This window comes from Diprion similis, chromosome 8, assembly GCF_021155765.1.
Source record: "Diprion similis isolate iyDipSimi1 chromosome 8, iyDipSimi1.1, whole genome shotgun sequence".
Classification (NCBI taxonomy): Eukaryota; Metazoa; Arthropoda; class Insecta; order Hymenoptera; family Diprionidae; genus Diprion; species Diprion similis.
The window spans coordinates 20,184,147-20,203,196 of record NC_060112.1 but is presented as its reverse complement, the minus strand read 5'-3'; the positions used below and the strand labels follow the sequence as shown (position 1 = coordinate 20,203,196).

At 43.6% G+C, this 19,050-nt stretch overlaps 1 protein-coding gene across 2 annotated transcripts; it reads right to left on the bottom strand.

The window, feature by feature from the left end:
- Positions 1–862: 862 nt before the first annotated feature.
- On the bottom strand, positions 863–18,689 carry LOC124409330 (glutamate decarboxylase). 2 transcript variants are annotated; one of them, XM_046886882.1, is made up of 11 exons: positions 18,530–18,689; positions 15,790–15,872; positions 15,450–15,540; positions 11,962–12,198; positions 7,142–7,458; positions 6,812–7,063; positions 6,413–6,480; positions 2,888–2,966; positions 2,155–2,304; positions 1,875–2,069; positions 863–1,789 (listed from the first exon to the last, which is right to left on the bottom strand). In XM_046886882.1, the coding sequence occupies exons 2-11, from the start codon at positions 15,844–15,846 to the stop codon at positions 1,616–1,618; spliced, it is 1,620 nt and encodes a 539-aa protein (XP_046742838.1). In that variant the 5' UTR covers positions 15,847–15,872; positions 18,530–18,689; the 3' UTR covers positions 863–1,615. The 2 variants fall into 2 exon arrangements, with proteins under 2 accessions (XP_046742838.1, XP_046742839.1); XM_046886883.1 differs by lacking the exon at positions 15,790–15,872 and having other exon boundaries at positions 18,530–18,688.
- Between the last annotated feature and the right edge of the window lie 361 nt (positions 18,690–19,050).

Genomic DNA, 19,050 nt, shown 5'->3' with positions numbered 1-19,050 from the left:
GTACTTTCATGGGTTTGTCTTTGTATTTAAAATCTCAACACTAGATATAATATGTTTTCTCTATTTATTTATCTTCTTAAACTCACTTTTATTATCAGTTTATCATAGTAGCAACATATTTCTCGAATTTATAATCTACAAGATATGCAAATAATTTATAAATCTTATTCTTTTCGTAACATTTGATAAAATAAATAATCTAAGCACTAACGAGAACTGTAAATATAATATGTATATAATGTCATCTATTTCAACTTTCCGTAGGTTAAACTGATCTCGGGGCTGAAATATTCGCGGAACCGAGAATATCTCATCCCCAATCAGCGAAATTCTGCTTTTACATTCAAATTAAGAATTAATTTGTATGCGATAGCCGATATGGTGCGTATTTCACTTACAACCTATACTTCAACGTTTCTTATCCATTCCGGAAGTTCGTCGATCAACGATTTTTTCCGTTATTTTTTCTATTCAACTTTCTTTCAATCCTTTTTCATATTGCTCTAAATTCAATATACATTTAATATTTCATCTTATACTATATTAGTATTAATATGCATATATATGTTTATATATGTATATTCATAGTATATGTATGTATATACACATACTTACCTATAGATTTACATACATACATACATATATATATAGTATGATTTGTATTCTGCCATTGCTACTTATACTTTCACCGCTGAAGATCTGCCGAATCGGCTCATTCGTGAAGCACACGTGAATTGTCGTTTAATCGGAGTATCATGAAAGTACTCGCTAGGAAAGAGACAAATTTCAATCCGCGAGCAACATTTTTAGTGCAGAGTTAAAGAAAAAAATTACCAGCACGGTTTAAACACGCGTGCACGGTTTTTTTCTTCTCCCGTTTTTCACCTTCCGTACACGTAATAGCTTGAATACATAATCTAAAGATTGTAACACTTACATCCGAATAGATACATATAATATATGTGTACATATATGTATTTATATCGATAAAGGAGCTTAACCAACATTCGTCAAGGCTGATGTTCTGGGATTCATAAATTAAATTAATTAACGCGGTGTTTACGAAAGGTCAGATAATTTATCTGCATATTTTTATTGATAATGACGTGACTCTGTAAGATTTGAACACCATAGACGTCAGTCTTCGATTATGAATAGAAAAAAAATTTCGATTTACTTGTATAGTTATTTATCTAGTTACATCACGACTTTTTATTATTTTTACTGTTTATAATCAGAGAGACATACAAGTCGAGTAACGGGTTCTATAAATTTCACCGATAAATTAATATAATAATTCAATCGACACTCGAGGGTTACAAAGAATAACAATATAGTTCGTAGATTAAACGATTGAATAAAAATACAATTAAACAATAGCAATGTTTAACAGACGATTTATGAATCCAAGAAAATAAGCAAACTTAAACGTTTTTTTTCTTCATATGTCTCAAGTTAATATTCATGGTTGTGAATTGGTTACAGGACTTTGTACAATATTAGGCAGAATGTGCAATTATAACATGTGAGATAATTCTACCAACCTGTTTATTCTACCTTCCTTCTTTTCTCGCGATAAAACATCGTACTTTCCTCAGTCCGGTAACTAATTTGTTTAAAGATCGTGTCCGAGTCGATCCATTTCCGTTAGCAAGAAATCGACGTCTGCCTCCGTCACAGCAGCGCTGGAAATAATGTTCCTGAAAAAGTTCTCTCTTCGGTCATCACGCTGATAACCGACCATCAGAGTCCCGGCCTTCATCATTTTGCCCTTCAGACTCGAGCAAATCTACGACGGAGGTTAAAATAGGAAAAGGAAGATTAGCCGAGTCAAAGGTTACCTGAAACAGTCGTAATTTAAAGGACAATCTTACTTTGCCGAGTATCTTTTCTCTTTCGGCGGTGTGCGGCATGTTGCGAACGCGAGTCGGCAGGTACCAGAAGCAGACATTGACCATTTCGGGTTCCAGGATGAGGTAGAATTTGTCGGGCATCTGCTTGATCCGTCTTACCATGTACTCACTGAGCTCCATCAAACGGTCCATGTGCTTCTCGAATCCATCGGTACCCTGAAAGTCCCGGAGGCTGCTAATCACCCGATTTCTAACAAACTAAATAATTTCATTGCAGCGAGACCGACGCTCAGATTTCTACCTTTGCACGCCACTGCAGCCACAGCTTGAATATGTCGTTGTGACGACCGCATTGTATCACTTTGTCACCAGTGTCGTATTGGTGGTCGTATAACTTGTCGGTCATGAAGAGATACTCGGCAGACATTTTGTTACACTCATTCAGAAGACCCTAGAATCAGAAGACGACGGGAAAAATCGACACGTATCTTCTCCTCGTCTCAAGTCAAATGCCCTGACTATGGATTTAATAGCACATCGGGAGAAATTGCACGACGTGTCGTGTCCTCAGTAACGGCGAATCCATTCCCTAGCTGGGAAAAATATTTTGCTGCCCTCGTTTGCGCCGAGCAAAAGTAGAAGGGAGCAGCAGCGGAGCAGCCTATGGTGGGTAGGTACGGAATTTTAATATGCGCGCGAGGGAAAGTTTCCCGACTCTGCAATAACTGCGCTGGAGGGTGGTTCCCTCCCCTGACTCGTTGGCGGGAGGGCGGCAACATATGTTATCTGTTAGTTTAATTAAATTCCTTCGGTGTGCTCGATGGTACCGGGCGCTGGCTGACGGCGACCCCTTTGGAATACAAGACACACGCCAAGTATTCGAGCTTACGTCACGTCAACATTAGCACAATATTCTCTGTTAGGTCTGACACGGGAATGCTCCGGGCGGTTGTTCAACCGATGGGTTTTTATCCAAACACTGAAAAGCCATAAGTCGGGATCTACTGGCTACTTAAAATGCCACATGTACTTACGTCCACCTTGAAGTGGATCGTCGAACACTGAAGGACGGCCCCCATGAGCTTGTGCGGGTTCCACGTTACGGAATCGGCTCTGAAACAGAACACAGCAGGGTTCGTATTTGTGGGTTTACATCAGGTGTAAGGGCAGAGACGATGGCGAGAGGAGGTGTCGGAAATTAGACGCAACGGTAAATCAGAGACAAATTTGGATCAGTTGTTTGCGGGGGAGCCGGGATTAAACGGATAAAAGGGTTGCTCCACCAGAAGGTCTTATCGCCATGGGGTATGGGGTATGGACTCCGACCAAAACCATGGGGGAAGCCTTCTGGAGCTGTATTAATAGCCCTTCGCCTGAATTGATGGACCCCTGTGGTGCGGGGTGAAGATATCCCATACTTTATCCGCAATGCGTTCCCCGAGGACTGGATCAACGCTTGACGGCCAGATGAGGCCTCTTCGATGGTTTTTCCATTCACCACAGCTCTCGTTTACACCAAACAGTGTCAGGTGCTTCGTGGGATATTATTTCCGAGATAAATGAACTAGAATCTACACCCGACAGATCGCAATTCTGGAAATTTCTGGTTAGAAATTTCTTCCAATTTCCTGAGGTCATCAAAGAGTCAACAGCTCCGTGATTTTCGGAGAAATAATACTGCAGGCGATTAGCGACCGGAGGTGAAATGAAACCGGGACATTAGCTGAAGCTTGGCATGGATTTCAGCGCGACATTTCTGAGACTGAATCGAATCAGAGTGAATAGAAATGGGTAATTAGCATCCCCGGGAGAAGTTGGGTCGCATAATATATCGTCCAAAATAATATGGCGGGGAGTCACCCCGGCCCTTGTTCTTTCGGAGGCATGCGCCAGTCCCAGCTGTGAAAGGCATTAATCACCGGGGCTTTATATTGCGCCAATGTTCTCCAGACTCAACAGCGAAGGCTAAATTTTCATCCGGAAAGTGCAAGAACTGTTTACCAAATCACAAGTACAAGTAATTGCATTGGATGTGGAACAGAGTCAAAAATTCGATACGAATTAAGCGATTTACTGAAAAGTTGGAAGAAGCTGACAATGAATTTTGATGACAATAGAACACGATTGCTGGTAATTGAAATCAATTATAAACCTAATAACTCTTGGTCGTACAGGAGAGATCCATGAGTTGGCTTCGTGTCAGACGCAACGTTGGGACGTTGCTTGAATGTAGGCGATATACGGGACAACAATAATACACACGTGTTATGATGGATGATATTGATATAGCATGGCAACTGACACGTATCCCCCTGGACCCGATTTCGGGACTTGTGTACAGACGTGAAACACGTATTCAAGTGCTCACACACACCGACGTGCTGACACTGGTAGGCGAGGGTGAGGGCGGAGGTTTATGCACCAAATGGCACAGAGAGCGCTCGAGATTTGAAGCACGCTTGGAGAAGCTCACGTCCGCAACAGCCGGACGAGCCTCGGCCATTAGTCACTTCGCATCTTCTTTTGTACTTTGATATTACGAGGCGATTATATCTGGTACAGCATTGTTCGACTGATGTAAGCCGCAGAGCGAACCTTGGCTTTCGACCTCTTGACAAGCTTTATCAGTGAATCAGTCCAGATATCATGCTTCTTCCCTAACCTTCGTCCAAAAATTTGCTGAAAATTACCTAATTACCTAGCTGTAATTGTCCTTTACGATTGGCGTATTCAAAGTGGAAAGTCTACAGGAGCTTGGACTAGTATTAAAAAAAAAAAAACTGCAGATTATTCAACAGACAACTGAAGAGGAAGCGGAGTTCTTTGTGAAAGATTGGAAGGCATTGTTGTATCTGTAGTTACTGGAGGGCACGGAGTGACAGTGAAATGTCAATAAGAGGAAACTTCTGTACCCGTAAATGCACTCCCGGGAACGGAGCCAGCTGTTGTGTCCACTGGTGTGTATGTGTGTGCATGTGTGTGTATATCACCGTACACGTCGCTCCGTTCCGGGCCTCCGTGTTCCGTTTGCCATTTTAATCAAGAGACTTTTAGGAAGTTCCTCGAGCGGTACAGTCGGAGCAAATCACTCCGAGCAAACTGCGCCTCACATTTGAAATTTCTAACTGATCACAATCCATACGATCCACTGTCCCCGGCATGGAAAAAAGCTCAAATTATGCAGAGAAAAAGTGATAAAGCTTTGGAGAAGCGGCAGGAATGGTGAGGCACAACCCCTGTTCGATTGAGATTTATTTCTACACCGACCGCTTAGAGTCTTAAGGACACAACTGGGTCCAATAGCCCCCGGGGAGCACTGAGGCTGCAGTTTGAAGTCCATGCAGGGACTGTCTTGGCCGGTTGCGTAAGGGGCGCAGATGTACAGGGATGCAAATCGCGGATTAATCTCGCCCGTCCGGAAGCCCCACGCCGTCGTCCTCAGTTCCCACTCTGACCCCAACGACGCCGTCCGCGCCACCGAGCAGGATGATAAAGGAGGCACGGATGCGAATGCTGGCATGTGCCGACGGCAGGAGTCACTCCGCCCTCGGTCCTCGCAGATTACAACACTCTTTTCGCTCGGGATTATCTTCGTACCGACTATGCAACCCCTGTCTCCGTTTCGCTTCTTTCTCTCTCCATCCGCCTTCTGTCTTTATTTCGCTTTGCAGACCTTTTGTACTTCTGTTGGAGAGATGCACAAGAGCTGACCAGTTCCCAGTTCCCTATCTAATTTTTCACAGAAACGCAGAAGTTGAATTTACCCTAATTCCGAAGGTCGACCATTTTTTCTGAATACAGAGCCCAAGGCAGCACGAGAGTTCGTAAAAACCCTTGAGACTGGCGATAGAACGGAGGTAAGATTGTAGGGCGATGGTGGTTTCGATGGCGGGTAATCTATTATCGAAAAAATATGATCGCGAGCAGCACTTATAGCGGTACATCGTCTGCACCCTCGGCTATTCTAATGCAAAGTTATGTTTTCGCACAGCTTCGAACCCCGAGTGTTCTGCGGCCTTTGGGAAAGGGTATTGATCTTGCCACATCGGGAACTCACGCCTCTCTCGAGGAAGAAAGTATATTACACTCGAGGCGACTCCATCAAAGTAATCCCCAATAAACTATAAAACCTGGATTAGGCCCGATGCATTCCCAGTTCAGGCAATGGCTGCCGCAACCTGCGTCCTAAGAGTTTTCTCGCCAGACTTTGTGTCGGCCTAGTCGTTGCGCCGTTGGTGAATGCATGTGCATTATAAAATAGGGCTGCGATCTATTTGCCAGGATCAAGAAGGTTCCCCGCAGACGTACGGCAAAGAAGCTTTCCGAATAAATTACATTAGCATAAAGAGATGTTTACCCTGCAATGCTTTTCCTTGGATAATTTTCTAATCTTTATTTAACGGAGTGCGCTTTATCTCCGCAACTACTAAACACAACACGTCAATTTGCTCAGATTATCAATTCGCCGAGTGTATGCAAATCGATGGATGGCTTATCGATGTTCATTGAACTTTTGCCTGGAATTCATTGAAAACTTGTCTAAACTACTATGTACTTACCGTTCAATTCCCGTCAGTCTAGGATGCCGGTACTTCCTGGACAGCAGCAGTCCGCCACCCCACGCCGCCTGAAAGCAGAAAGGACAAAGAGGAGATGAACAAAGGTGTGGAAAACCTATAATTTCAATGCAAGTGTGTTCGTCGCGTGGATTTATCGGACAACTTTTGCCCTGAGCACTTTCCATGTCCCCTCAAGTTTCGCTCCTGTTGCTGCTGCAGCACAGCAAGGTTCATTCCCACATTCATTATTTACGTTAAAGAGCTTACGCGTTTGGCGTTTCTATCCGAAATTAAAGGAGGTACCACATTTGAATAATCTGATCTGCCAAAGCGACTGCATATCTTGTTATTCTTCAGTGACGTGAAAAGCTCGCAATAAACAACCAAGGAATTACTCACGTCCACGTGGAGCCAGAGATCGTACTTCTGGCATATGTCGGCGATTTCGGAAATCGGGTCGAAAGCTCCGATGACGGTGGTGCCAGCGGTTGCATTGACGAAGAACGGAATGTGGCCCTTGGCTTTCCGTTCGAGAACAAGCTCCTCCAGTTTGGACGGGATCATTCGACCGCGATCATCGCTGGGTACCATAACGCAGTTGTCGGTTCCTAGTCCGCAAACGGCTGCGCACGACTTGACCGAGTAGTGAGACTGTGAGCAGGGAATAGAAACACTGAAGAAGACCGGAGAATTTCGGATAGAAAAAGGTGGCAAAGCCGTTCAACTCACTTGATCAGATGTAAAGATCACTAGCTGACCCCCAATTGCAGCCAGTCCGTGTTTCTTGCAATCCTTAAACATTTTGTGTCTAGCCGCTAGAAACGCGTAGAGATTGCTGATAGAACCTCCGGGCGCAAGGATCGAGTCCCCGCAATTCCAGCCGATAATCTCGCGCATCTTCTGCAATACGATGTGCTCCATCAGGATGAAGACCGGCGCTATCTCGTAGGTGAACATGTTCGTGTTGGCTGTCGCAGTCAACCATTCGCCGGCCATCGACACCAAGTCCAAGCCGCAAGATAGTTGGTTGAAGAAGTGGGGGTGTCCTAAAATGTAGTTATAGAGGTTCCAGGAGGGTTTTTCATCGACCCCATCTCGTGTCACCGAGCGTGATGACAATCCGTGAGATTGGTATCCCGGGTATTTTGATTCTGCTGATAATTAATTGCCTCGCGGTTCTGCTGATCGCAGGCACGCGTTCCTAGATTATAAATAGGTGTAGCGCATTCGTGACTCTCCGAAACGCCCGCCTAGCAGCCAGTGAAGATTAGTGCTCAGCCACGTTGAGTAGGTATGTAGGCGAAGTTCTTTGAGTACGTTGTCACTCGCTCGGGTGAACAGCGTGTCAGGGATCAAGTTAATGCGCCCTCGGTAGAACCTGGGGGATGGTAGGCCTCTGTGCGGGGGTCGAAAACCCCGGCTTACGTGCGTTTCGCGAGCAACCCGATCCATTTTCAGATATCGCGCCGACCAAACGGAGTGAAAGGGCAAAAAGGTAGGCGGATATAATGGAAAAAGGGCTTTTGTTTTTCCGAACAATCGGGGCGCCCGCTGTCAACTTGGTCCGAAGCCCCAGCGCCAGCCATGACTAATTGAATCTCATTAGCGCTGACAAATTAGAAAAAAATATAGCAGATCAAACCGTGGCTAGAGGAGGTTCACCCGCTTGATAAGAATCGTCCGAACATCTTGCACTTGGCGAATTCCCCGCGAGTATGAGAATTCTTGCATCGTGGCACATCTCAGGGGCTTGAGTCCCCTCTGGTGCCAGAGTCTCGCCGTCACGTGTCAATCAAGGCGTAATTCCACCAGATTAAAACGCTCCGACGTCACTCAGTCGAGTTAATTCGCTGCCGAGGGACGGGATGAGCGACTAGCTGCTCTCAGAGTATCAAAATATTATCTTCCGTCTTCGCTGACGCGTTTTGGGTCCAGCTTAACAAGTTCGCCGAGAACGCTCCGGAATTGAGAGAGGAACAGGTGCCGCTTCCGAGTGAAAACCATTCCCCAAAGTTACATTCAATATTCTCGAACCCTCCGAAACAAACAGCCCGGCTAATTATTAATGCCGATTTAAATTCCCGAGCGGTGCAAGGTTGGCACCCCCGTAGGCCATATTGAGCGAGGGGATCGGGGCTGCGCGCCTCCACCCACCCTCTCCTATCCTTGTCGCCATAAAACGAACCCCTATTTACCGTTTCGCTCCGCAGTCCGCAACCCTCGTGGGGGAGAAAATCGTGTAGAAATGGCTCTTAATTACACCAATCCTATTGAATTTGGTTACCGACCACCAGGGCCACGTGTGCAAGGTCCTGCATCGCGCACCCTGTGTGCAAATACACTAAACGTTGCACTTCGGTACTGCCGCATCAAGGCTAAAAAATTTGTATTGCTTTCGCACCTGACCATGAGTGGATTATGGAAATACGTAAAAGAATGAAGTGGCAGATCAAAATTGAGATTTGTATTCTAGTGTTTAAAAATCAGGATACTATACTGTGTTGTCTTGACCATACAAAGAAAAGGCGATACCGGATGAAGTCAAAAGTTCTACGGAAAGTATTCTCAGCTCGCGGATGTGATGACGTTATACCGTGAAATGAAAGCGCTGATCCAAAGAGTCAGGGGTGGGATTTAACTTGTCACTGAAACAGCGATCGCGTTCAGAGCCAAATATCAGAAAAACACGTGCTCACATCCGGGATTCAAAAAGAGAGAGAGAGACAACGAGAGCGAGGGACGCCCGTATGAAATTGTCTCGCGCTTTAGACACGCGTGGAATTCTTCAAGTTTAAGCTGCACCCCATGTAGCGCGGGGGTGCAACGGGCCGATACAAATGGCCGAGGATATCGAGTCGGTCGGGCGGCGGTATTTGAGCCGTTTGTTGCAGTGTTATTTGCAATTATCTCGGTTGACGGGTCGGGGCACGCGTCCGGCAGGGGTCCTGGACCTCGGCATCCAAGGGGTTTCCACTCTTCCTCTCTTCCTTTCTTTCCTTCTTTCTTTTTCTGCCAAGGGAGCAAGAGGGAGCGAGGGTTGATGGGCCGAGGCACCCGCATTTTGCGCGTCACACGCGTCGCTGCACCACTAGATTGTTTGCAGAGGCTCTCAAACCTCCGGGCCATTCCGATTTTCGCACATACCGATGCTCAGGTCGCGTGATGGCCAGGCCAACAGTCGCGGAAACGATCTAGACTTCCTCTTAAACAACATCTGGCTTTTCCTATAACGACGAAGACTCCGAACTGTGCAATTAGACTTTCCACATCCCAGACATATGAACCTTACATGACAGGCACACGAGGAAAATTTTTGCAAGGACATTCCGAGCATACTGATACCACGTTTCATTAGCAAGGTGGAAAACTCGGAAAGCAGCTCGCGGAATGTCGAGAGGATTGTACACTTTGAATTTTCATTCCAGTGCCGTGGACTACACGTCTTCCGCAGTTGGTCTCTGGAGGGGCTTTGAGAAAGAATGTGGGTGTATGTATATATATAACAGTTTACTGCATATTGAAATCTACCTCGAGGTAGTGTTTTCCAAGTCATATGATTGATTACAGAGGATTAACGCTAAGTCGGGGTTACACACTTCTCTTCATACAAATCCTAAGCCCCCAATTTATCACCACGCCGTTACCGTGGACTGACTGCGCTCAGGGGGTTGCGCCTGCTTCGAACAGGTCTTTGCCAGCCGAGATGGCGGACCCCCAGAGTAATCTGAACTGGCCAAATTAGATAGAAAATACTCCGCTTTTGTCCACCGTAATCGGTTTGCGAATTCCGCCGCAGAAACAACGACAACTACGAGCGAAAAATTCATTTCCAGTACGAATGGAGTCTTGTTCGACGTAATTGGCAATACCGAAAAACAGTTTCATATTCTAGAAGGTTCTATTAAAATGAGTATCATTACGATGATTGTTTCAATATTATTCGAATTATAAACAAATATGGCACGAGTAACATTTGAATGTAATTATCGTAGTCGAAACTCTCTTCGGTAGTTGACTACATTTTTTTTAGTCAAGTCAGACCTTGATATCAGTTTATCGTTGTACCATTATCAAAGTATGGCAATAGTTACAAGGAAATATATGTATATATATAATCGGAGTGACTTTAATCAAAAAGAATATTATAACACGTACTGGATTTTCTAGTTATATCTAAAAAAATAATTTTCATTCTGTACCTAGAGTTATATTTTTCACTGAGGGTAAAAAATGAAAGTAATCAAGGACAGTATAGGTATACCTAATGACGTAACTAATACAACAAGAAATTTCTCTCTCTGGCAAGAATACTTCTCGATCGGATAAAAATTTAGCGCGCTCTTCTAGATGGCAGCTACTTTTTTTCTTCATGGCCTGCCAAAAGTTTTCCAATCTTCATCGTAATCGTGAGCCTATCGCGGCACGACCCCCGCGGGTGGGTTCGATCTTTAATATCCGTCGACGTATATTACGTGTATCTGCCTCACACTTGTGCCGCAAAAACTATGATGATGGAATATTGAAAAATCAATATTGGACAGCAGCTGTCCGCGTTCAACGAGAAAGCGGAGAAGAGAAATAGGGATTTCGGACAAAAGGGGGCAAATGAAAGATCGAAAGGAGGGTAGAATATCGGTGCACGGAGGACTCTCGATGCAGGGGTACCTAATCTGATAACAAGTTTTTGTTGGCCCGTATATCGGGCACGCGTCATTTCTATGGTGTTGTCGAAGAGGAGGGGGGAGAGGGGCCAAAGCTTGCGGCTCATCTCCGTTCGTTTTGCTCTCTCCCTCTTTCTCTCTCTCTCGCCTTTCTTCCCCATGGTATACTTCCGAATGCCGTGCCTTTCGTATGCGGGGAGAGGGTTGAACGGGGGTGCGTGGGACTATTGCGCTATTGTGTATTAGCATCCATTGAGCTCTGTAATTTAATATAACCGAGATTGTGGCACATTCGTGGTGTCGCCTTGATAGATGAAGTGCCACGATTTTGTTCACGCTTACAAACATCATTACAAAACACATCGCGCTGCCGAGATTCAGTCTGTGAATTCGAGGGTATAAATTGGTTAGTCCTAATGCAAAAATACTGTGCAGAGTCCGGACGCGGAAGACGCCTGATTCGCGCAGCGTGATTGCCAAACTGAAAGAAGGGAAGAGCAAGGGTGTTATGTATGTACACGGCGGTGGCAAGAGCTGTTGATTCTGTTTTAATTCGCACGCGTTCGCCGCCGGAGATAAGCGGCGTACTTTCATATTCAATTTAGCATATGCAGTGGCGGAGATAAGGGCCGCTAAGCCGCGGTCGCACCCTCAAAATATACAAGCATGATAAATGTGATAATCGGGCGGAGAAGATAGCGTCGTAAAAAGCGAGTCCGGCTATCTCGAGAATATCATAGATCCCAGAGAATATCGTACCTACATCAAGATCTCAATGTCGACCGAGTCGTAAAGGATCGATTCAGATCAGTCGGAAAATATGCTGAATTTTCAAAATACCTTCTCCGAATTGGATCGGCTGCGAAATGGGATTAGATATCGACTTACCAGTCTTGACTTGGTACTTGAGTGTCGTCGAGCAGTCGAGTAGCAGCTGCTGCAGGGTGACGCCGCTGTCCGGCACCTCGAGATCCAGAAGACGACGCATATCGGCCGGGTATTGAAATTCCAGGACTTTGGCATTCCGGTCGTTCGTCGACTTGACGTAGTCAATAAGGATGTCGACGACCTTCATCAGGAACTCCTTCGTCGCCGGGAATCCCTCGACATTATGTGGCAGAATATCTGCGAACACGTGGACAGAAAATCTCCGTCTGCGATTAACTCAGGACTGAAAACTTCTCGAAAATAGGGAGGAAAATCTACGTACTACTGATTTCTGGAACCATGTAAACTCTACTCATGCATCGGTAAAAACCGAAGGTATCATTACGGGGTGTAAGGACTGATTCAAATGAGGTGTACTGCTTTAATTGTCAATCAAGTGAAATCGTTTCTACCACAATAAAGTAGGCATGTTATTATAGGAGTATAAAAATTTTGAATAAAACACACATAATTACGAACAAGTGATTACAGGAGTGACGTCGGTCCTACCTATACATAATAATGTATATAATATACATATACCATAATTATAGTGTGATTCGTGGTAAGTTAGAATGATTTCACCTCATCAAACAATTGAAAGTATAGACCTATTTTACACACTCTCACTTGTTTGGTGGGATGACACCATCTCTCTGCCTCTTTCACTCTCATTCTCTCCCATCTTTCTTTCTCGTCATCCGGGATCTTCAGGATATCCGCGTGTCTTCCAAAGTCCGATCATCACCGTAGGACGATCCATGGTGTATTTGCCTTTCCATAATTTCAACAAATCACATCCCAACTATCTTTACTAATACATTCAACATGCTCTCATTAAGGTTGGGTTACACAATTAGATACGCAAGCGTAACTAAGCGAGAAGTGCATTCGTAGGAAAAATGAAGTTACAGTGATTTCCGAGAGTGAAAAAAGCACTTCTGCGTCTCTAGTAAAAAATCAGCCGAAGTTTCACGCGACGCAATTGAATAAAGAAACTTCAGTTTTCAACTTTGTCGAGTGTTTTTTATCGAAGCAAATTTCACAAGCCCGAGACTGCAAGTAGAAAAGCTTTTCCGGTTTAAAAATAAAATGTTTCACCAGCAGTGAGGGTGAGTTATCAATTAGCCTCGGGTTAGCCTCGCTGGATGAAGCTGTCCACTTTGTTAAGGAAAACGATAAACTTCCCATGCGGTGAGCGAATGGGGTCCCCCCATGGATTCTCTACTATAATCCCGCACTAGAGTCCCTGGATATCCAGGAAATTCTAGACGTCTCGGAAGCTTCGAACATATAACAGAGATTCACGATGGGTGTGAGTTTCCTTACTATCGCAAGGCCGGAAGACCCGAGATATCTGATGCAGATAACCGTTTGGGTTCGGAAGACAGACTCCGAGCTATACTGGAATCAATTCCGCCAAAAGAACAGCGGGAAAGGGTACAAAGACCATCAACTGCACTGCAGCAGCTCCTCTTCCGATTCCTCGCGAGCTTATCAATCGTGCACCCCAAATTTTAGACCCCGAAGCGCAGCTATACGAGCGAGAAAATATCAGGCTTGGGATGCTGGAGATAGATTGATGGACAGGATTAGGCGGGCCCCGTTTTCCCGGGGTCGAACGAGCTCTCTTGTCTAACCAGCGGATAAACGCGATCAACCGCCTTCTCCCGGAAGAGACTCCGAGTCTCTCTCGCCTCCCCTCGAGCTTTTTTAAAACCTCGTCAAGCCCAGCGCCTGCGATCCGAAAGCTTTGAGCCATCATTAGGCTGATCCACGGGAAACAATTATCGGCCGAAAATTGGAGTGTTAAAATTCGAATTCGAAAGTATCGCTATTCGTTTTGTCGTTCTCGTATATTCAGACTGCATACTCTCGACGAGCGCTTGAAATACTTCACTTTGCAATATATTTCGAAGTCCCGGAATGGATGTTGCAACAGCGACGTGACGTCGATCCATTCGTCAAACGTAGCACTTTTGCCGAAGTATTTTACACGGAATCCATGCCACGTACGGCAGTTACAGAGTATACATTTTGCAACCCTCGGTTATATAAATTCAGCGTGAGCGCAGATGGTCGTCGTATAGACGGTTTTTTAATTAAAAACTCCATCGGAGGGATGTTAACTCCGAATTAGTCCCGTAAACGCGAGAGAAAGGGGCACTAATAAAGGTAATTTATAATAACTGCTTAAGGAAATTATTGCCAGCTTGAAATAATCCGTGGAAGGATTACTCAGCTCGAGGATCGCGCATCAGTTAGAAAAAAAATTTATTCACCGGTTGCGCGAGTTTTAAGGTCCAGCGCTGAAAGACTCTGCGTAGTAACGAGCGGCGTTGCTCTTCGGCTGTATAAAAATGATGAAATGTCGCTACGCGAGGTGAGAAAATCAAAAATCTTCCCCGCCTTCGCGTCGACTTTTGTCACCGTGGCGCGTGCCTGCAGAAAAACAGCCCGAGGACCCCTTCCGGAGGCTGCAGGATGGCTGGCATCTGATCCCCTGCGGCCTGTAATCTATCCATCCGCACACTCCGGACGTCGCGATCCCCCCTCGAGTCAATCCGCGATTACTATGCACCCTTCCGTTCACTTCGTCGCGAACCCGTTGTGTCCACAAATCAGAACAATATTGTAAGAATTAGGGGCTGCGCCAAGAAACGACGCGGTTTGTAAGTTTCTCGTTTATTATACCGTTGAGTGAATCGAACTAGGATTCAACCCGCGTACAATTTCCGTAATTAATTTACCGGAGAGGGTTTATTCCGTGTTTGCGAAACAATTCCACTAGTTACTTTGTTGTTTTTTTTCTTTCTTTTTTTATTTTAATTATAAACGTGTAATGAATTTTTCCCGTACCTGAGCCATGGCCGTATTATTATTCCTATACTTGTTGAGCAATTTCGAAGCGACGAGGAATTATGAACGCTCACGTTGGTTGTCAGTTCTTGTTTAATTACACTTCATGCGGGTTTCATTTAATTTATAATTGCCAAGTGATGTGACAGACGACCGATCAGATTCACGTTTTATCCTCTGAATCCGGGGGATAAAAGAACCGCGAAACACCGCGGCCTCATGGTCTAGATTCTGTGGTTCTCGCGGCTTTTGTGGCCGGGAAGCAATCAACCGCATCCTTTGATCATACCGATGCACGACTATCTGTTTCGACGAATTCCTTGAGGGTAGAAGTTGAACGGATGACAATGAATTTCTTCGGGATGGAATTTCTCGCGATGTCTTATTATGTATTCACTTTTTCGAAAAGCAAGTGTCAGAAAAATTGGTAACGTGCACTATTTCAAATGCATTTTTTTTCCATACCTACTCATGAAAGTTGCAATGGTGCACGAAATATAAACAACTATCCTACCTTGACGTCCAATTAAAATGGCAGGATTCTGGTTTTTGACTGTTTTTTTAATTGGCACACAGCGACGATATCTTACCTGAGTATTTGAGGTTGCAGTGCTCCTTGGAGAGCGCGTACGTGTTTTCGGAACTCATTAGGCGAGTAGGCGAGTGTGTCCTTGCGAAATTCTGAAAGTAGATTAGAAGGAAAATTGCCTCAATATACGCGTAAGATCCGTTCAAGGCAAAGTTGTAAGTATCAAAGATGCGGTTAATAATAAAAAGCATTGGGCTTTTCACCCGCAACGGCGGCGTAAATGTCTTTGCTTTGGATTTAGTGAGCGTATAATCAAAAAATTGCAATTGGAAGTATGGCAATTAAGCAGCATGCGAATATTATTTTTATTCAAGCGTGCTGATCTGTGATATGTCTCTTACATATAAATATTCCTTAATCGCGGTGATTTTAGTCCCGATCATTTGCACATTGTCCATGTCTCCAGCGGCACTCGCCTCGGTCCCTACAACAGTAATAATAACAAAAAATTTTGATCGATTATTATTTACGATTCATTCAAGAAGAAGAAGAGAAAATTGAATTAAATAGCACACGAATCATTTGATGACTTTTTTTCTTTGCATTTCCTTCTCTGTTACTAGAAATCCGGACGAGGAGTCGAAGACATGGAACAATTAATAGCATACACATCTCAATTCGCGAAGAAGGCTTCTCGCCGTCGCTCGCTGAACCACATTCGGACATTTGGTTATTAAGAATTAGCTTAACACGCTAAAGATAATGTTTACCCAAATTGGTATTCTTTCCTATGAGCGGGTTTCGCCATTAGATAAGAATTCAATTAATTATAATCAGTCATATTTTATTTTCTTACCTATTTTCTACAGGCATTTCCCTTATAAATCTGACTCGCAATTTATTTTTCGAGTTTTATAGTTTAGCGATCTATAGTCTGTTGAACTTATCGATAATTCTTATTCCTGCTAATATTTCGTGTTTTTATGTCTACACTACCTACCTTGATTTATTATTCAAGATCGGCTTTATATGCTTTTAAAAAATTTTATCACTGATGCTAATATTTTTTATTTATCTTTTGAATATATTCGTAGAAAGGAAACCCAATATTGACGTCTCTTAAACTTTGCTGTGCTTACAATATTATAGTAATGGAAAATCAAAGGGCGATTACAAATATAGGAATGAATTTTTCGAAGTGTGTTATTTCCGAGATACTCTAAAATTCGCGTGTTTTTTTCTTATCTTAGACACGTGCAAACGTAAGCATGACTCATTCGCACGTGACTTGTTGCACGATATCGTATATGAGTGGTCAATTTCTGAGTTAATGACACAAGACTAGAATTTCACCCGTGACATCGCTTCGTCTCTGCTAATCAGATCAAATCTTATCAAATTATATTTCTACTGCCTAAAGCAGACAATAAAAAAATTACGAGTATTTATTTCTCGATACGAAAAACCAATTGCTAAAGGGTTCGACATTATAAATTTATTTCTTGATCATTTTAGAATTAAGGATCAAATAGATACAACCAAAAAAGGTCAATAATTGGGACATTAATCTTTCGTCATTGTTTTGATTTCCATCCGGCAAAAATCCGGATCAGTAGTGTAGCCGTGTATTGCGTGCAGCAACTAAACAATTTTTTGTAAGCATGGTTGGTTTTTGTGGTTGAGACCGGAAATTGAGGAGACATGTTTTTTACTGCATTAACTGTACATCTTATGAAATGCTGAAAATTATAATTTCTTCAATGAAATTTCGAAATGAACCGTTCTGACTACCAATTTTTCCATTTTCTGAAGTTACAAATCACTAGAATAAATTATAGAATTTTTAACCATGATTTAACATCCACAAGTTTGAAGAATGGAAAATTATTATTTTCAAACTTATGTAACCTCAAACAAAAAAAAAAAAAACAACAAGAAAAATGGGTTAAATTTACCAAATATGGTGCAAGAATTGTGTTGTTAATTTAAATAAGTATGCAGGTTTCACTTGATAACACGAACTATTTTCTAGCCACTTTTTTGTTGAATCAAATAATATTTCTTGAAGTCGAAAAAATACTTATCCCTACGTATTTCATCACTGCATTTGATATATTTACTTAACAAAACTTCATTCATTATTTATATTTATAGTTTTTCGATATATTTTCTAACGTTGTGTAAAAGTTCTTTGAACAGAATGTAATTAACGTTCACTTAGCTCAAATTTTGCTACTAACTGCTATTTCAATTTAAGAAAATCACCAGGAAAATGTTGACCATCTTGTATCCAAGAAGGACGAGTCGTACGAGACGAATAGTGTGATCATAATTGTTTTTCACTCACAATCAGAAGTTAAAATAAAAGACAAGAAATAGCGGAAGCAACCAAAGTCGAACTCGAATCGAAAAGTAATCAGTCGCGTGTATGTCGCTTCAAAATAAGTTTATACAATTCAAATGTAATACAAATGTCCTTGTAAATTATAGGTATCTACATCAATAAGTAGAATTCCAGGTGAAAACATGAAAACTCAGACTACATGTATTTTATTTTTGTTCTCAAATCAATTTCCAAAAGTAAAAAAGAACTCATCATTCAACCACTACATCTTTCTCTCCAAAAATATTTTAACCACCCACTGCACTAAGAGTAAAATCATATTATGCAACGGATTGAAGCTTCACACAAGAATTTAAGTTTCAGGCTTGAACACTTCGATTCCAAAATGAAGCTGTGGTTGCCAATTTTCGCGCGAAAATTCTGGTACTCGTATTGCATAATCGAATAATTGGAAGGTGGGTATCCGAAGTCATTAATCAGGCTATGTGATAAGGAGAACAACTGTCCGAGAGTAGTTGGCTCCATATGCGGGGAAAGATATTGTTCTCAAGAGAAATTCAGGATGAAGAGCAAAGAAAGTCGACGCAAAATTCCATACTAACCCGCAGCTTTGATTTCGCCAAAAGTAGAAAAAATACAAAGAGATTGTTTCGGTAGTGGAGACGAAGTCAAGCGATAAATGGAGCAGACCAGCATCAGTCCGGGATTAAGGTACCAGTTAGCTAACGACGGTGAAGAACGTGGGGAAAAGTACGGGAGGTGAATCCTGGTGGATACTTTTAAGAATTAGCACCCACCTATATGTCCGTCCTTAATTTATCCCGCGTTGGCGTGAGGAGAACGAGGACTTTCCTGCTGCAGGTCGTCCTGGCGAGCGACGGGCGTCAGGGTGGCTTTAGAGGGACTGTGCCGGGCACCAGGTTCTCTCCCAACGATAGCCAAGGGTGGTCGTGCCGAGGAGAGTCGAGTTGCGCCGCCTGGGCGCTGGCTGACCCAGATTCCGTCGACGTAGGCGTGCGTGGGCGGCGCGCCCGTCGGCCAATCGGCTCGCTTCCTCGGCACCCCAGGTCGCGTATCACGCGGAGGACTCTAGGACTGCCTTCGGATCGACAGAAGCCCCCGTCGTCATCCATCCGCTATTTCGTCGTGGCCACAAAAATCGACCTTAATCTCGTTCCCGGTAACACTTGGGACTACTCAGGGGTGACTTAGGGGTAACAGCGCTTAAGATCTTCGCTGGAACGTCGCTGTACCGGCCGCACGGGATTTACTCTCGTCACTGGTTGCTTCGATGACGAAGGTGGTATGGTGGCCATGC

What these genes read in the sequence shown, in the direction of transcription:
- LOC124409330 (XM_046886882.1), bottom strand. Translation starts at nt 15,846, where the DNA reads ATGGACAATGTGCAAATGATCGGGACTAAAATCACCGCGATTAAGGAA. An exon ending in CTGCAACCTCAAATACTCAG is followed by an intron (nt 12,199 to 15,449) that starts GTAAGATATCGT and finishes ACGTGTTCGCAG; the next exon opens with ATATTCTGCCACATAATGTC. An exon ending in CGATCCACTTCAAGGTGGAC is followed by an intron (nt 2,305 to 2,887) that starts GTAAGTACATGT and finishes TTCTGATTCTAG; the next exon opens with GGTCTTCTGAATGAGTGTAA.